Raw genomic sequence first — 18,679 nt, 5'->3', positions numbered from 1 at the left:
ACTTGACCATACAAGCAGGCTGGGAGGCCTAGGAGGCCAAGGTAGAGATTTCCCTGGGTATCAAAGAGCAGCTTCAAGGAGAGAGGGACCTTCCTACAGGCCCCTTAACAGACACTGCTCATGAATCTATCCATTTGTGGCAGTAACTCCTTAAAATACTTTCCATATGTTGCTCTGGCTATAGGCTCACTAACTAGTAACAGATTAATTCAAGGAGCTTTTAAAGTGCTACAAACATCTACCATGCAAGAAGGCAAAGACTGGTAGGGAATGGGTTGCATAAACATTTCATGCCTCCCAGTATACAAGTTGGAACTTATCTAAAATACCGTCTTTATCTCAGTCAGTGATTTCACTCTTCAATCAAAAAAGGGAGAGGGACATGTCCCAGTTGGAAGAAGTCACTAATTACGACACAAAAGAGAAGGAAGAATAACTGAAAGTAGCAAGATGATACTGCTGAGGCATATTAGGTCATTATTACCTAGCAGACTCTCCTAGTTTGTCTGAACAGGGAAACCTGAGTAAAATGTGAGGAGTTGCGAGTATTTCATTTATAAGCCCCTCCAATTTGTGTTCTGCTTAACCTAGTGAACCCCAGTTAATTAAGATGTTCCTATAAACAATTAAGCTTCCTGTAGGATCGTTAGCAAGATATAAAAATTTATGATGTAATAAAGGGCAATAAAATGATAAAGTGGTTAGCCCATCAAAGCACTTCGCATGCAAGAATATAGGTGTGGAAATAGGCAAAAGTAGCTTTAACCCTGTTTCAAATTCATCTACTTCTGGTTTTTGAACTTTCAACACATAAATATTCCTACAATTCATTTCAACTGGTCTGAATTTCTTTCTCATAATGTGACTTTCGGGATAAAGTGTTTCCTACTTCTGTTCAAATAGGGCTTAAATGGAATTTTAAGAGAAATGGAAGGTGTGGAATTGTCTTGGATTTTCTAGGGGAAACACATTCTCCTGGGAACACTTGGCTCCTTGGCCAAAAGAACTGGTGCCCTAAACTCTGCCACTGGTCACTGAAGAAACCTCCGGGGAAGGGGAAGGATCTCACATCATCACCTCTGACCTGACGTGAGGCTCTATAGTCTCCTTAATATTATGTCCACTCATTCATTTAATCCTTTCAAAACCTCACTGTCATAGTTAGGTTTTTCCTATTATTATTTGAATTTACAGATAAAAGAACTGCAATGGGATTTGACCACTGGTCTGGCCACACCCACCTTTTATTCACTAGACTAAGCTAAGCAGGGAGGTCAGATCCTCAAGGGTGAAGTTTCACTTCTGTCAGAGTTCAATAATGAAAACAACTAACACAAAGTGGATTATCTCATTTAATCCTAGGAAGAACTCTAGCGTAGGCGTTATCATTATCCACATTTCACAGATGAGAAAACAGAAATTACATAACTTGGCCACGATTCCACTAAGATAGTAAGTGGTGGGCCAGGATGTGAACCTAAGCAGAGCTGCACTCTTACCTAGTCTTTATCCTGCCTCCCATTTGTACACCTGAAGCTTCTTTATAGGCTGTGGTTCCTACTTTGCATATGTCAGTCTCCAGGTCCTCCCTAGAAACTCCTTAGCAGTGCTTTGGCACTGTACACTTCAGTGACCAGAATTTACCAGATCCACCTCTTATTCCAGCTGAATAAAATGGAGCTAGAAAAAAAAAGAAAGAAAGAAAGGAAAGATCTGGAGAGCTAAAAGGCAGAGCGCCCAGGATTTTAAGAGGAGGCACTGTTTGTGATATGATTTAAATTTTTTTTATTATTATTATTATTTTTAGGGAGTTTAAAGCATCATCTGAAAGGTGGGCAGGCAGAGAAACAAATCAAAATAAGCAGCTCAGGGACTCAATAAGAATACAGTGACTGCCATTAATAAAGTACCAAACTTCCGCCTTTGTGGGGTGTCCTCCCTTTAAAGCTAATCAGCAGTGATCAGGGAGTAAAGGAGAGAAGCAGAAGAGGGTGACATGCCCTCAGGTCAAGCAAAGGAGGCTCCTGTGCCAAGCAGGAAAATGGCCTTGTTTTTGCTCTCTAAAATAAAAATAAATGAACAAATGTTCAGGGACGTTGTCTCATGGAAAGGCCAGGACCCAGTTGCCTTGCCAGAGCTAGGAGTCAGCTGAAAGCTGTTTCCCTAATTACACGAGAATTTTGCAGCTAGGGACCGCCAGGTTTCAGAGCACAATGTGGAAGCACTAAGACTACTAGAAAGCTCGAGTTCCCACCTTTTCCACGCCAGTGGGCCAGGGTAGAGGACTGCTGCGGAGTTTCTACCCACGTGCTTCTCAGCAAAGCCTGAGAGGCATGGCCACCTACCCATCTTCCCATGGGATCAAGTTCTGGCTTTGCCTGCATTCCCTGGGAAGCCTGCACTTACTTTCCTGTGCTAAGGACTCCAGTTAATACCTTTCTTACATATTTCACTAAATCCTAAGTAACAGCTTGCAACACTTTTCTCCTAAAGCAAAATTCCCTCTTCTTGGGACAACCTCCAGGGCAGGCAAAAGGAAGGCCAGTGCTTTCCTGTAGGTTCATATCTGGGCATATTACTTTCCTTTGTCAGAGGAAACTCAATTTTACTCACCCTCCTTTCTTGATCTTGACAAATTTACAAATTATCTCATAGAAACTGCTGCTGAGTTACTCAGAATAAGCATGATGTCATAGGAATGTCATACTTTGTTGCTTATGATGAGGACCCATTTGCGGCGGGAAGAGGAGAAAAGTAGGGAAGAAAAAAAGGGCAGTTATACCAGCTTTTGGACTCAAGTCAGAGAGAATATTACAGTGTTACCAGCTGAGGATAAACTACTTTCACAGATGTTTAGACAATTCATAAGAAGAGCACAGACTAGGACAAATAATAAAGACACATGACCTTTCTCGGGTTAAAATGAAAAATGACTAGTTTTGATTTGCCCCGCTGAAGTCCTTATTAAAGTACCATGCTGCCAAAAAATTAGAGGAATTTGTAAACACAACAGAGATCTCGTGATTTTAAACATAGAACTGACCTAATAAAAAGATTTATTATAGAATGCTCAGAACCAATGGCCCTGACTTATGCAAATTAGTCCTAACTATGATTTTCTTCTAGGTGTATGTTTGCCAGACTAGTTAGTAAAATCACAAGGCACTCAGCTAAATTTGCATGGTACATGCTAATACTAAAAAAAAATTATTCACTGTTTGCCTGAAATTCAAATTTAATGGGGATATCCTATATTTTCTTCTTTTATGTCTATGATGTAAATGACATATAACATTGTATTAGTTTTAGGGGTATACCATATCTGATATTTTCAATTTGTGTGAGGGTTATTTATAGAGATAAATACCCCTGTTCTGATAAGATATATCCAATACAGAGCTGAGAATTCAAGTTCAGTGATCCTGAAAAAAATATTACTTCCAGTGAATTATTAAAAAAAAAAGGTTTGGAATTAATGGATTATATGAATATTAAGTCTTACAGTACATTAAACCATAAAGCTAGTTGCTATATGACACTAAATTAACTTTAAACTGCTCACTACTTCCTGTGGCACGGAACTGAAGAATACCTGGCACAGTAGTTTACACGTGATATATGCTTAATAAATATCTATTGATTGATGGCCAAGTCTGCTCATTTGACATTAAAAAAATCTGAACAGTTTGGAAACTGGCAGAGAAGCAGCTGGCTTGATGAGCAAATAATTAAGGTAATAAAGTAGGACTATCTTTTCCTTGAATGAATTGCAAATAGTAAAGAGAAATCACATTTATGGAACATAAAGAAAAGGTCTCAAGATTTCCAGTGCAATAAGCATTCTTGCAGGCAGACCTCGGCCAAAGTAAATAACTAGTGTTAGTTCAGATTGCTCAGAAGTGAATGAAAATTCCAGCATCACACAGCTTGTTGAATGGCACATCCTATTGGTTTACAGTCAAAGTATTCTATGAAGAAAATATTTTACACCCGAGAAAGCTGCTGTGGGGTTCACTAAACTATGTAATATATTTCTTATTCACCAAGCCTCATATCCTTGCCAAATGCTTACTAGACATACCAAGAAACAGTGGAAATTTTTTAAGGTAATTGTAACAAATGGGCTTCCTCAGAAGTAAAAATTACTAATCTAGGAAAGGAAAAACATTACCTTTTTAAAATCTGCCCACCTCTTTTATCAAATATACCACATCATAATAAAATATAAGTTTCTAGATGTTTGTATTATCATTAAATATTCCTAAAAATCATTTAGAAAATAACTTGCTTTTAAAAAAATGTTACTACTTTATTTATACTCTTAATGGTTTAGAAATAAAGTATTTATCTAGACAATGACATTAAAAGTCATTTTCAAATAATAAACAAAAAATGATTCAGTACAACAGTTCTTAACCTTTCACCACATCTCCAGTTTGTCACAAAGGCAAGGAGGTCCTATTGTAACACTTCCCACCAGAAGCAGATTCCTCCAGGAAAACGCTGGGGTGGGAGCACTCTTCTCCCTGTTCCACCCTTACACACCACTGGGTGTACATGGTAATACTAATTCCTAAGACTTTGTAAACTCTTTGGCTGAAACTATAATTTGGTGAATGGAAGAATAACTACTCTAGCATGGTGGGAAAGGGTCAAAACACAACAAACTGAATTTCTACCAACATAAACATTTATGTCACCAGAAAAGAAGCCTGATATCTTATTTGGCACTTTTGAACCAAGAACTTGTAAAATATGTATTTTTAAAAATATATTGCTATTGATTTCAGAGATGAAGGGGGGGAGAGGGTGAGGAGGGAGGGAGGAAAAGAGGGGGAGGAGGGAAAGAGAGAGAGAGAGAGACAGAGAGAGAGAGAGAGAGAGAGAGAGAGAGAGAGAGAGAGAGAGAAATCAATGCTGAGAGAAAATCATTCATCAGCTCCTTCCTGCATCCTGCATGCCCCACACTGGGGATCAAGCCCACAACCCGGGCATGTGCCCTGACCAGTAATTGAACTGTGACCTCCTGGTTCATAGGTAGATGCTCAACCATTAAGCCACTCCAGCTAGGCAAATATGTTTTTTTAAAAATAATTTTTCAAGACTCACTCGATCATTCTAGGTGACTGAAGGGAAAGCATAGGAAATACAATGCAAAACAGAAGAGGAAAAAAATACAGTTGTTAAGTGAATTAAGTGGCAGTATGCACAAGTCCTTTATCCAAGAATGCTAAATAGAAATATGACAAAATTAGAAACTCTGGGTTATTTCTGGCATACCAACTAAGTTATTATACAGTACAGGCATGGACATTCTATACCCCCAAAAAGCTTGTTTTAAATAAAGTTAAATACAATAAAGCCCTGCTTTCTAATATCAAAGTAAAAGAGTTGAAATTCACTAATGGGGAGGAAAGGGCAGGAAATCCTTCATTAATTCAGTAGGAAATAAATGCCTATTTATATTCAAGGAACTTTTTTTTGGTTCCTCCTCACTCCCTTAAGTCAATGGTACTAAAGATTTCAAGGAAGTAATTTGTGAATAGAATCGGGGTCCAGTGAGTAATTTTAAAACCCAGGTGTTATATATGATAAATTAATCACCCACTCACTGTAATTTTTTAAACATTTTTCTTAAGATTTTTGTGATACTGCTAATGTCAACAATTCAAGCAGGTTTGAGAAGCAATTTGTAAAGTAATGAAGTAAATGTGTGTGTGTGTGTGTGTGTGTAATGTACAATGACCATGAAATCCAACATCTTATAAAGAAACCAAAGATGCTGCCAACAGTGGAGATACAGGAAAACATTTATTCAAAAGAGGCTGAAATTTTTCTAAAAATTCTTCTTTCTGTAGAGAACACCTGATTTTTGGCATTTGGTTATTTTTTTAAAAATATATTTTATTGATTTTTTACAGAGAGGAAGGAAGAGGGATAGAGAGCCAGAAACATCAATGAGAGAGAAACATTGATCAGCTGCCTCCTGCACACCCCTCACCGGGGATGTGCCCGCAACCAAGGTACATGCCCTTGACCAGAATTGAACCCGGGACCCTTCAGTCTGCAGGCCGACGCTCTATCCACTGAGCCAAACCAGTCAGGGCTGCATTTGGTTATTTTTTAATAGTAAACATAGGGAATTTTTTTACGGTACAGTAAAGGTGGCATGTGTTCAGTGCTACGATGAAACACTTCTATGAGGTATATCTTGGTAGTCTTTTGGTATTCCATCCACTTAAAATCACTGACTAGAAAAAACAAGTCACTTCCTCCTTGTCCTACACAGAGAACATTGCACTGTGTGAGGCAGCTAGGAAGACTGCTGCATTTCACCTATGAGCAGAAATAACTGGAGACATGACTTCAGGGTTTCTGCACAGGAGGAGAGAATGAGGTGGTTAGTTTAAATGCTAAGGGCATAAAGAGTAGGTGCTCTCAGCACACTGCCAACTCGGAAGCTAGAAGCTAACCCCTCACTGTTGTATTTGCCCATGAATGGAGGAAGACTAGGATTTGTAAATGTGTGTGCATGTATTTTGAATTGTATACAGGCATGTCTGTGTTATGGGGGAAAAGAGAGGTCAAGGTGGTAATAGTGGTGAAGGATAGTAAAATCTGAGAAACTCCAAAAGTAGTATCCCAGAATCAGAGGATTTCTAATTACACAGTAGGAAAAGCAGAGTCTTATACAACAGAAATACCCTTATTCAAGTTTGGTGAAAAATTACATCCTTTAGAAAGCCTTAGAAACAACCATTGGCCAGGAATAATTTATGTTGTTCGAGAAGGAAGAAATATTGCTTCCCCCTATTACTACTAATGTAATATGCACGTGGAAGTTGGAGAGATGGAACAAACTGGTGACACAGTAAATGTTTATACTTACAAGGTGACCACAGTAGACAGATGATGGTAACACAAGATGGCTTTAGAAAAAATCCGAGTGAATAAATGAAAAGCCCTTTGTTTAATAACTGACCCCCCTTATTGCTCATCCATTGTCCAGTCTGTTAAACATGTATAATTTATTTTAAAGGCTTCATATACTTTATCTGAATCCTCAAAATAATCCTACAAAGTATTATTAATCTTATATTATATATATAAAAATACCCCAAGATGTAGAGATGTTGATCTACATGCCATTTAAGCTGTTTTAACCCAATACCGCCCTGTGATTCTTGATGGACTTGGGACATAAGCAGTACTTCTTCAGGTTAAGAAGGGTATTTAGAAAGTGTTATTTAGAATTGTGCTCCCCCAAAATTCAGAGATTGAAGTCTTAACCTCCAGTATTTCAGAATGTGATGTATTTGGAAATTGGGCTTTTAAAGAGGTGATTAAGTTAAATGAGGCCAGTAGAGAGTACAGTCCCCAATCCAATCTGATTGGTGTCCTGATAAGAAGAGGAAGTATGAATACAGACACATCACAGAAAAAAGACCATTTGAGGACACAGCGAGAGGGCAGCCATCTGCAAGCCAGGCAGAGAGTTCTCAGACTGAAACCAACCTTGACAACACCCTGATTTTGGACTTCTAGTCTCCAGAAATTTCTGATGTGAAAGCCACCCAGTCTGTGGTATTTTGTTGTGGCAGCCCTAAGAAACTAAGATAGGGACAGAGAAGAAGAGGTCATCAAATGTAGTATCAAACATAGACTGCGTAAGTAACAGCAGCTCCTCTGTTGTTCAAAACTGGCCTGAGGGTTGTTCCAGATGTTGGCCTTTACTTGAAGCAGGAATGAGTTCCCTCCCTGGGGGCACTGACAGATGGTGGCTATACCTGCCAGGCACACTCCTTCCAGTATATTCCCCTCATACTACTATGTCCACCTCTTCTCACTCCCCCTCATAGAAACATGGCTGAAATGTCCCCACAAGGCCAACATACACACTCTAACAAGCAAGGGACATGATAAATGAAAAGCATTTCAAAGCAGAGCCTGGTGTTGTTACCTCAGATCTTGCTAGAATAACATGACATTTATAAAAACACAACCCACTTGGTATTTGGCACTGCTTGGGAATGAAGAATGTGCCCACTTAAGAACCTAGAAAGGCTGTCAAAGAAATCTCAAGCCAGAATTTCTTGTATAAACATTACCTATCTTTAAAAATTCTATAGTCTAGGCAGTAAAAAAAGTATCTCTACTTATTTACCAGTCTCTCTTTGCCTAAACGTAAAAAAAACATAAGCCATATACAAGAACAAGTGAAATGCTTAGGGCAGGCACATTGATGGAACAGCTCTGTGCATCTGGCTAAAGCCTCAACACTGCCAGCCTTGGCCTGGATCACCTTCGTCCCCCACACACACACCTACACAGAGCTCACACACCACCAATGCTGGCCACCTCCAATCCCAGCACACACTGAAAGGGGTTATTTACGGATTACTTTCTCAGATACCAGCCCAACAATGTTCCCATTCACTTTGTCACCTACCTTAGATTATACAACATTTAACACCTGGGAGGATACACTCAGCCCCTAAGGCATATACCAAGGGTGAGCAGTCATCAAGATGTTCTCCACAAGCAAAAAGGACTTGCTAGCTTCCCTCTGAGGTCTGGGCTCTGAAAGACCACCTGTGGCACGTTTGAGTTTCCATCAGGCCTGGTGCTTGCTGGCTGCTGTGAGGTTCGGTCACAATCCCAGGGCCCCACTTTCGTATAAACATCTCGGCCTTCTGTGGGGAGCCACTCACCTAAGCCTTACATCTTGGAGCTGAAAATATGCTATTTGAGAACCGCAGGATGACTGTTAGCTGACACTTGGAGCACAGCTGACCCCTCTGGTCTCCAGACCAGTGATTGCTCTACAAAAGCATGTACATTCACATGAACATAACAAGAACAGAAAGGAAGGCCCAGCTTTTCCTCACCATGTGCCACCCAGCCATGTTTGCACTGGTCGCAAGTCCTCAGGTTAATCTTCCCCGGCTGAAAACATTCGCACGTGCAGTTTACCAGTGTGCAACGGATGGCCTGGAAAGTAAAGGAGGAAAAGGAGCATCAGCATCTGTTCGAAGGTACATTTCTTCCACATTTTACTAAAGAGCAGCCACTTCTAGGTTTAAAGTCTTCATGTTGGGAGGGGCCTGGAGAGCTTTTTGATACCATCAAAATCTCATAAAAATGCAAGAAAAACAAGATTCATTCACTAAGAGAGTATTTCATGCCATTCATGTGTAACCTTTAAATGAAAAGCAGAGTAGAATAAGAATAAAGGATTACTTATCCTATAAGATGCTGGATTTTTTTTTAATGTTTTATTGATTTCAGAGAGGGAGAGAGAGATAGAAACATCAATGATGAGAGAGAATCATTGATCAGCTGCCTCCTGCACAACCCCCACTGGGGATCGAGCCCAAAACCCAGGCACGTGTTCTGGACCAGAATCGAACCCCGGACCCCAGTCCGCAGGCCAACGCTCCATCCACTGAGCCACACCAGCTAGGGCAAGATGCAGGATTTGTAACACCAGGATCCAAAAGAGGAAAAAAACAAACATATTGCTGCTATTCCCATTTAAGTTTATCCATTTGGCAGTAATGCAAAAATTACACATTCAAACATGATAATGTTCAAAGTGAAATGTTGATGAAAGTAAAACAAAACATACAAATGTTAGTAGACTATTACTATTCTTCTGCTGAGTTCCACTTAAATACTTCGTTAATCTTTCAGAGACATGTTGAAAGACACTCCCATTGGCCCAATAAGACCTAGTATACCGTATACTTCCAGTATTATTTATCACTTCCCCATCCTTGTTTTCCCCCACTTGATATATTTATTCCACTTTCATTCCTATTTTGACAAATACAAAACAACCCCCCCCTATATTTTAATGGTGATGCAAGAAAATAAGTCAATTTATTTTAAGAACAGAGGTAAAATAGGAAAAGCCATTTATGGGAACATTTTATATCTAGAACAACCCAACTGTATCTTAGAAAACTGAAAAACACTCAAAAATCTTTCATTTCTTTACAAGTACTTGTAAAAAATCATTTCATCAATTTACATTATCAAGTGAGTCCATAGAAAATTAGCATAAATGAAGTGTAACTTTTTTTATGGATAAAAACCTACACTTAAGAAGTGTGCTAAAGCTGACCTATGCTCCTAGACTACAGTTAATAAATTTATCTCATAGATTTCCTTCTAATTTGCATGGAAATTCTGAAGACAGAAGGGATTTAGTCCGATCATTCACAGATTAACAATCTACTGTAACTACCTGAACTGCCAGGAAAAGATCTTTCTGCAGCTTCATATGTAATCAATGATTGCTGATTTGGGGGGAAGAGGGAGAGGGGGCAGAGGAGCTACCTGCAACTGCAATTCTGTGCCTCCAAGCTATGCGCACTTGCACCCCCAGGTGCTCATCTTCCTGGAATCATCTGGAGTTCTACATGAACTGCCTCATTTGTAACAGACAGGATTTGAGATTTCATTAATATGATTGGACCAAATTCTATTTACAGAGACTAAGACTGAGCAGGCTTTTACTGTTCCCTATACTTTGGATTGGGCAAGTTTAAAATAGTTTTCTTTCACTAATGACAATTAAACCTATAGGCCCCTATTCAGTTTCTGATGTTAAAGACCTCACTAAAGACTGCTTTCCTACTTCAATTCCACCCCTAATTTGCTCCTCTATTACTACTAGGGAAATACTGAACTGTATAATCTGCATGATATTTCAGGGTCTCTCTTCCACTGTCAACAGCCCAATTACATATTAGCTAGGTTGTCAGACTTGGCTGTATGCATTAGTAACTAAAGGAATTAGTATTAAGAAATGATACCAAAGGAAATGCTAATTAAGCAAGAATAATATATGTATTTGTAGGTTATAAGGGGAAATGTTTCTCCCAAAATTTCTTATCTCAGCTTCAATAGTTACCAACTGAATGATATATTAGACCATCCCAGGTTAGAAATAACTTCTTTAAATAACATGATCATTAGTTAACAAACAACTTGACTGAACTACAGTCAAAAAACATTTTAGAGAGCAGTGTTTCTACTAAAAGTAAAGCACTTTACAAACTATCCAATTATAAATTCAGATATGGCAAGAATTTAGCATTAAAATATTTACATAATCTGAAGTATGATAATAAAAGCTTTCATAAATTCTGAAAAAAAAAACACAAAACACAACCGTGTTACCAGAATTAGAGGATGACCAATAAAAAGAGATGATTTCTCAAGGACTATATTATGTTAACTAACTCAGGCACAAAAGACATACATATTTTAAATAATTAACTTGATAATATTTAATTATTTTATTAAAATAGCCTAATTTTTCCTGGGGTTTAAAAGTGCACTTTTTAATTATAACTACTATATTCAGGACCTGAATAAATTAAGAGATTGTGGAATTGCTTTATTTTTATGTATACTTACTTATTCACTGGTTGAATCATTGATTCACTTACTCTAAACTCACTTCTGATTCAAATATTTTCTCTTCCTAAATAACTTTATATGTCTGGCACATTTGGAAATTAAACTTCTCAAGTCATCATCTTTCTTTATAAATTCTACTTTTTTTGTACCTAAGCATACAAACATTGGAACACCTCAACTCCTCTTGTATATAAACACTTAAGTACTGGGATATCCTTTTTGTATTTCTATGAATTCCAGAAGGTCTATTTGTTTTAAGTCCAGATTTATATACACTACAATTGTTCCTTAAGGGAATTATATATATTTAAACAATATGTTCTAAATAAATATTTTGAGTAAGAGAATATTATGGCTTCAAAGGAAGTTTTATTCTAAATAACATTTTTGAAACGACATAAAACTTTGACATACTACTTACTCACAATAAAATAGAACCAATGTGATCACTCGCCAACTTGCCCACGACTTAAAAAAAATAAATTATCATAAAACTATCAAAGCCAGTTAAGCCTCAGAAAAATGTACATGCTTTGGAAGGAGACAGTTGGGAGAGCAGAAATAAGTGAGCTTTGATTTTTATGAGCACATTCATTTCTTTCTTCCTTCAGCGAACCTGTGAGTGCTGCCCACTCACTGCTGGGCACTATGAACTATAGAAAATTCAGAGAGGATGACGAAGTGTCAGAAATGGGACACCAAAAAAAGTACAGACAGTTTAGTCAGATTGTCCCCATGTCTCCAGAGTGCCCTGTAATTCTTTCCTCCATTCTCACATGACCAGCATTCCCAACTCCCCATGAACAATAACAACAATAATAAACTTTCTTAAGCTTGCAACGTATTTCCTACTGCTTACCTTTACCATGGAGTTCTTGAAAGGGAAATCCATGCACCCAGCACCCAACTGCTTCCACTTCCTCACTGCCACCTACATGCTAATTTGGCAACTGGAATTCTGCAACTGAAACCGCTGCCTCCAAGAGGAATGTTCTCCTCACCTCTGGTCCCTTTTCTGGGCTCCTTGTCCTCCCAGACCTCAGAGCAGCTTGCAGCACTAACTTTCCTTCATAGAGACCAACTATCTGAGTTTTTCTGGCAGCCACTTCCCAGTCTCTCTCCACTGTAAATAAATACAGGTGTTTCCCATGACCAGGCTCTTCGCTTTTTAATTTGGCAATTCCATCCCCTCCTACGGCTTCAAATATCATCACTATGCAAAAATCATCCCTTCAAAGCCAAGCACTATGTCCAGTGGCAGGAAATAGATGGCAGAGTCCTTGTGCTCAAGGACGTCACGGTCAGAGTTTGTGGGCGGTGGGTTTAGAGGAGAGACCTAAGAAGAGGAGGAAGCCCTTAAACAGGTCTGAGAAGCACTGTCTCTCCCTTTTATTCCTGTCTTTTATGCTATCAAACCAAAGGCAGGACTTTTTAAAATTTATTTTTTAACAGTGAATAATTGGTATTATTCGTAACAGTTAGATTTACTGGATAATTGGCATTTTCTAGATCCTGTGCTAAAAACTTTACAAACATTAACTTATTTAATCCTCAGAAAATACCACTAGGTTGGTACTATTATCCCCTTTATTTAAAAAACAAGGAAACGGGGGTGAGGGGTGGGGAGGGAGAGAGGAAGACCATAAAGTACCTTGTCTAACACTGCTCAGTAGTAAAGTCACAGGAATCAGACAGAGGTGTGTGTGAGCTCTCCATCCCTGATTAGAAACCTTGAGCTGCAATCTGATTCCCAGTTAGGCAGTCATGGACCTATACATGCCCACCATCAACCCCCCACTGTGTATTGTTAACTCCTGCTCATCTATCAGATTTCAACTCAAATAGTACTTCCATTCCTCAGGGCAGGTGCCCTCATCTCCTAATCAAGGCAAATTCCCTTTAGTCTCCTATTTCACAAGGGATCTTTCTGCCATAGCACTTCTCACAGTTGTGGACATTATAGTCATAAATTACCTATAATCTATTATAGATACACTAGAGGCCCGGTGCACGAAATTCGTGCACGGGGGTTGAGGGGGTGTCCCTCAGCCCAGCCTGCACCCTCTCCAATCTGGGACCCCTCGAGAGATGTCTGACTCTCCTCTCACAATCCAGGACTGCTGGCTCCCAACTGCTCACCTGCTTGCCTTCCTGATTGCCCCTAACCACTTCTGCCTGCCAGCCTGATCACTCCCTAACCACTCCCCTGCCAGCCTGATTGATGCCTAACTGCTCCCCTGCCAGCCTGTTTGCCCCTAACTGCCTTCCCCTGCAGGCCTGGTCACCCCTAACTACCCTCCCCTGCAGGCCTGAGTCCCCCCCAACTGCCCTTCCCTGCAGACCCAGTAACCCCCAACTTCCCTCCTCTGCTGGCCAGGTCACCTCTAACTGCTCTCCCCAGCATGTTTGATTGCCCCCAACTGCCCTCCCTTGTGGGCCTGGTCCCTCCCAACTTCTCTCTCCTGCTGGCCATCTTGTGTCCACATGGGGGCAGGATTTTTAACCACACGGGGGCAGCCAGCTTGTGTGTAGAGTGATGGTCAATCTGCATATTACTCTTTTATTAGATAGGATAGAGGCCTGGTGCATGGGTGGGGGCCAGCTGGTTTGCCCTGAAGAGTGTCCTGGATCAGAGTGAGGGTTCCCTTGGGGTGTAGGGCAGCCTGGGTGAGGGGCCTGTGGTAGTTTGCAGGTGGGCCACGCCCGCTCAGTGACCCAAGCAGAGACCGTGGGATCTGGGATTTATTTATCTTCTACAATTGAAACTTTGTAGCCTGGAGTGGAGCCAAGCCTTCTGTTTGCTCCGTGGCGGCAGCCATTTCTGTTGGGATTTATGTATCTTCTATAATTGAAACTTTGTAGCCTTATGTGGAGGCCAAAGCAGGCCAGGGCTGCAGAAGCTTGGCAACCCTAGCCTCCTGCTCTCTCCAGCTCTGTGGCTGCCGCCATTTCTGTTTGGATTTATTTATCTTCTATAATTGAAACTTTGTAGCCTGGAGTGGAGGCCTGGGCTGGCAAGGGCAGGCGGAAAGCTTGGCTTCCTCCATTGCTAGGGAAACCTAAGCCTCCCTCCTGCTCTCTGTGGCCACAGCCATCTTGGTTGGGTTTATTTGCATATTCGCTCCTGATTGGCTGGTGGGTGTGGCTTGTGGGCATGGCCTGTGGGTGTAGCGGAGATATGGTCAATTTGCATATTACTCTTTTATTAGATAGGATATCCTGTATAATAAAACCCTATATGCAAATTGACCGAACAGCGGAACGACCGGTCACTATGATTATGATGCACACTGACCACCAGGGGGCAGATGCTCAACAAAGGAGTTGCCCCCTGGTGGTCAGTGCGCTCCCACAGGGGGAGCACCACTCAGCCAGAAGCTGGGCTCACAGTTGGCAAACACAGTAGCGGTGGCGGGAGCCTCTCCCGCCTCCACTGTAGGCGGGCAGTAAGGAGCAAGGGGTTCAGGACTGCGAGAGCCCCGGACTGCAAGAGGGATGTCTGACTGCAAGAGGGATGATGGGAGGGATCGGGCTTAAGCCAGCAGGTGGACATCCCCCAAGGTGTCCCGGACTGCAAGAGGGCGCAGGCTGGGCTAAAGGACACCCTCCACCCCACCCCCAGCAGCCAAGTGCACGAATTTCATGCACCAGGCCTCTAATGATGTTATATTTATACATCTGTATGATTATGTGATTAAGGTCTGTCTTCCCCTCTAAAATATAAATTCCATTAGGACAGGGCAAAACACCCACTGGGCAAATAATAGGTGCTCAAAGGCACTTAAAGAAAAACAAAATTCTCTGAGTCCCTCTCCTCATATGTCAAATGACAGTAACAATAACATCCCAAGAGTGTCAAAAGACTTAAATGAAATAATGAATATAAGGCATGTGGCACTATGCCTAGCAATAGTAAAAGCTCAATAAATGAAAACCATTTATGACCTCAAGAAACTTTCCACATATATTTGAATTAATTTTTCCTTATGATTATTCCCAATGTACTAAGTTTTTCCAATACCTTGTAAAATGCTTAACACATATTTGGTTGTAATTCATAAATGAACACTTTGACATACATGAGACCATATTATTCATGCTATAATCATCTACAATGGGTATGACAGGGATTATTAGTTTTAATACCTAGGTTCAGAAATGTTTATATGCCTCTTAAATGATAAGGTGGATTTCCCAATTATTAATCAGTTTATTACTCATAGAAAAAGGGAAAAAAACATACAATTAAAACCAGCATATTATAAATACTCACATTCAAAGTGTATCTCAAATACATGAAATAGAGCAATTTAATAGAAAAAATATTTATTTCTGTTTTGATCAGTAACACTTTTGTATTTGAATATTAAATAAGAGTGCATTTGAAAGTATTTTGGATGAGTTCCAAAGCCCTACGCAAATAATAGAGTCTGTTATCACTACAACTGAAGTCTCTTTCACTTTATTATTCTCATAGCTGGCTTGAACTCTGCAAGTATATGTGACCTGAACATCAATCTTCTCATCAAATAACATCACTCAGGAAAGCACAGATTGATGCTTCAGCTATTATGTAGTGTACCTCACACACACACACAAAAACTACACAGAAGGCTAATTAATAAATCTCCTATTAGCTGTTCCTTGTTTGGGAACATTTGTATAATTTACCTGATACAAAATAACAAAATGCAAAAATAAGGCTATGGGGCAAATAGAAACATAAAACAGAAAACATTACTCTGAAGGAACAATCATAGAAAGGAAACCAAAGCCCCCAAAAATATACTAAAAATTAAATGAAAAAATAAAAAATGTTTTAAAAGTAAAAAAAAAAAAAAAAGCACAACTAATTTCAGTCCTGGGTTTTGCCTTTAATATATATATATATATAATTTTTATTTTTTTGCTGGGAGCTCCCTTCAAGTGTTCATTATTCTTGGCCAAATCTCCCATATGTAACTAAAAATCCTTCTTATGGTAAACCCACTTTCTTCTTATTCATTTCTCAGGAGGATACCAAGATTTACAACTTGAATTATAAAATTTTACTTGAGTCATTTTTAAATGTTTAATAGTTAAGTACATGCCCTGCATTAAAACTAAATTATAGAAAAAGTTTGTCATTAATATAGCAACCATTCTGTCCCATCATTTTCTACTGTAAACTTAGGTGGTATAATCTACCTGTATAAATTAATTAGCTATGATGAGTATTAGTGACAAGGTTCACTGTTTTTAGTTTTAACAAGAATGAATGTCTTAACAAATTAAATTTTCTTATTCAGAAGTCACACATTCATGTACGTATCATGAATATGCAGAACTGGCCGACTGTCTATACATGGTGCCAAAAGTCAAATGAACTTCTTTATTGGGTGGGAAAATTGTCCTTCAAAGACTGCTATCTAAAATATATATATAAAAATAAAAATATGATAATGAACTTTTCCAGGATTGTCACAGAATACACAGCAGTAATTACAAAGGAATAGCTGTCAAGCATTATGAATGAAGAGAGTGATCTTGTACAAGACCAAAAAGATGCATAGAGATTAATAGTACTTCCACACACATGTACCCATCTTGTGTATGAGAGTCTAAGGCAGTAATTCAAGCATTGCCACAAAGATTCTAAAAAACTCACAGGAGAGTAATGGTGATAAAGTTAGGGCATAGCTCCCTGTATAATTTTCAGGAGAGTTTTTCCCCTTCCATTTTCACACAGCTGGTCCACAAAACTAATGGAAAGAAAACAACTTTCTAAAGAAGTATGTGTGTTTGAGTGTTGGGTAAGACTTGAAAAACCTATATGATATTATCTTTATAGAAGAACTCAGTGTCTTAAATTTGGCCAAGTTGCAATGCAGCTTGAGAAAAAAATTTTTTTTCTTTTACTTTTACTTGATTGTAACACTCAGACATGATGAAAGTAAGGGTACATCCACCTGTTGTGCTACAGGATTTTGCAATCCGGTATCAAGACAAGACAATAACATGAGAGTTGGGTAGATGCAGAGCCTTAATCAAAAGACCCAGGATTTTAAATATCCAAATAAGTTTTCTAACTTTTTAAACCTAAGAAGCCCTATCTAACTCTGACCAGGAGATTATTAATATACATCTATAGCTGTAGTAAGGTGGGTATGTTTTCTGTATTTATACAAAGAAACATATAAATCTGAATTTGAATGGGCAATATTCCCAATTATCAGCAATTATGAAGTGTACTGTAAAAGGGCTCACAGAGTGTTAAACTGCAGTGTAAATGCCACTACTCATAAAATAACAGTAATAGCTGCAAATGAGAATCAGTGAAGTTATTCGGCCTGCTTAACAAAACCCATTCAAAAATTCACACAATGGGAAATTATAGCAAAAGCATACATTTTATTTAGTGTTAAAACTAAACTAGAAATCAAAGAATTACTTAACCCTTGAATAGAATGTTTCTTAAAACTTGTCTAATTGTTTTTAATGCAGTATGAAGAAAGAACAACATGATACAGATGATCATTTTGTTGTATTCATGTACTCTGAAATTTCTTGATGTCTTTTCAACAAGGAGATCTTGTCACTGAGTGAGAAGATCTGAAAACACATGGTCAGTCCAGACTCACTAGAATCGGATCAGCTTTACAATAAACACACCTGAAATAGTTGAAAAAGATTCACTGGGGAAAGGTAGCCTTTGAATACCATTTACTGTTAAAAATCAAAAGATTTAAAAATCTCATTTTGAGTTTCTCTTAAAATAGATGATCCCTCCCAACAACTGGCTAATGCATAAACATAATATGGTATATCCATATAATGAAATATTATTTGGCCACAAGAAGAAATGAACTATTGATACATACTACAACCTGGATAAACTTTGAAAACATTATGCAAGTAAAATAACCCAGTCACAAAATACCATATATAATGTGAGTCTATTCGTATGAAAAGTTCAGAACATAGAAAATCCATAAATATAGAAAGCAGGGAGAGTTTACTTTGCACTTGCAGAGCAAGGGGTGGGGAGTATCTGAAGTCTTTTGTTTTGAGGTGATGAAAATGTAGTAAAAATGACTGTGATGATAATTGCACATACTAAAAATCTAAAATCCACTGAATTGTGCACTTTAAATGGGTAGAATGTATGGTGTATGAACTGTATATCAATAAAGCTGTTTAAAAGGGGGGAGAGTAAAACCCTCTGCATCACCTAGTCTCTTTTAGTGGTGCTAAATAGTTTCATTCATAA

The 18,679-nt window shown here is 38.9% G+C and overlaps 1 protein-coding gene across 2 annotated transcripts in view; it reads right to left on the bottom strand.

Annotated features, from left to right (window-relative positions):
* BNC2 (basonuclin zinc finger protein 2) overlaps window positions 1-18,679 on the bottom strand; it is a 440,736-nt gene that overhangs the window by 149,486 nt on the left and 272,571 nt on the right. For both annotated transcript variants that reach the window (XM_080668979.1, XM_080668978.1), the window contains exon 3: window positions 8,889-8,991. In XM_080668979.1, coding sequence (XP_080525105.1) covers window positions 8,889-8,991 — 103 coding nt within the window. The remainder of the gene's footprint in view (window positions 1-8,888; window positions 8,992-18,679) is intronic.

The sequence above is a fragment of the Plecotus auritus genome (assembly GCF_963455305.1).
Source record: "Plecotus auritus genome assembly, chromosome: 5".
Classification (NCBI taxonomy): Eukaryota; Metazoa; Chordata; class Mammalia; order Chiroptera; family Vespertilionidae; genus Plecotus; species Plecotus auritus.
This window is presented reverse-complemented; position numbering and strand designations above follow the sequence as displayed.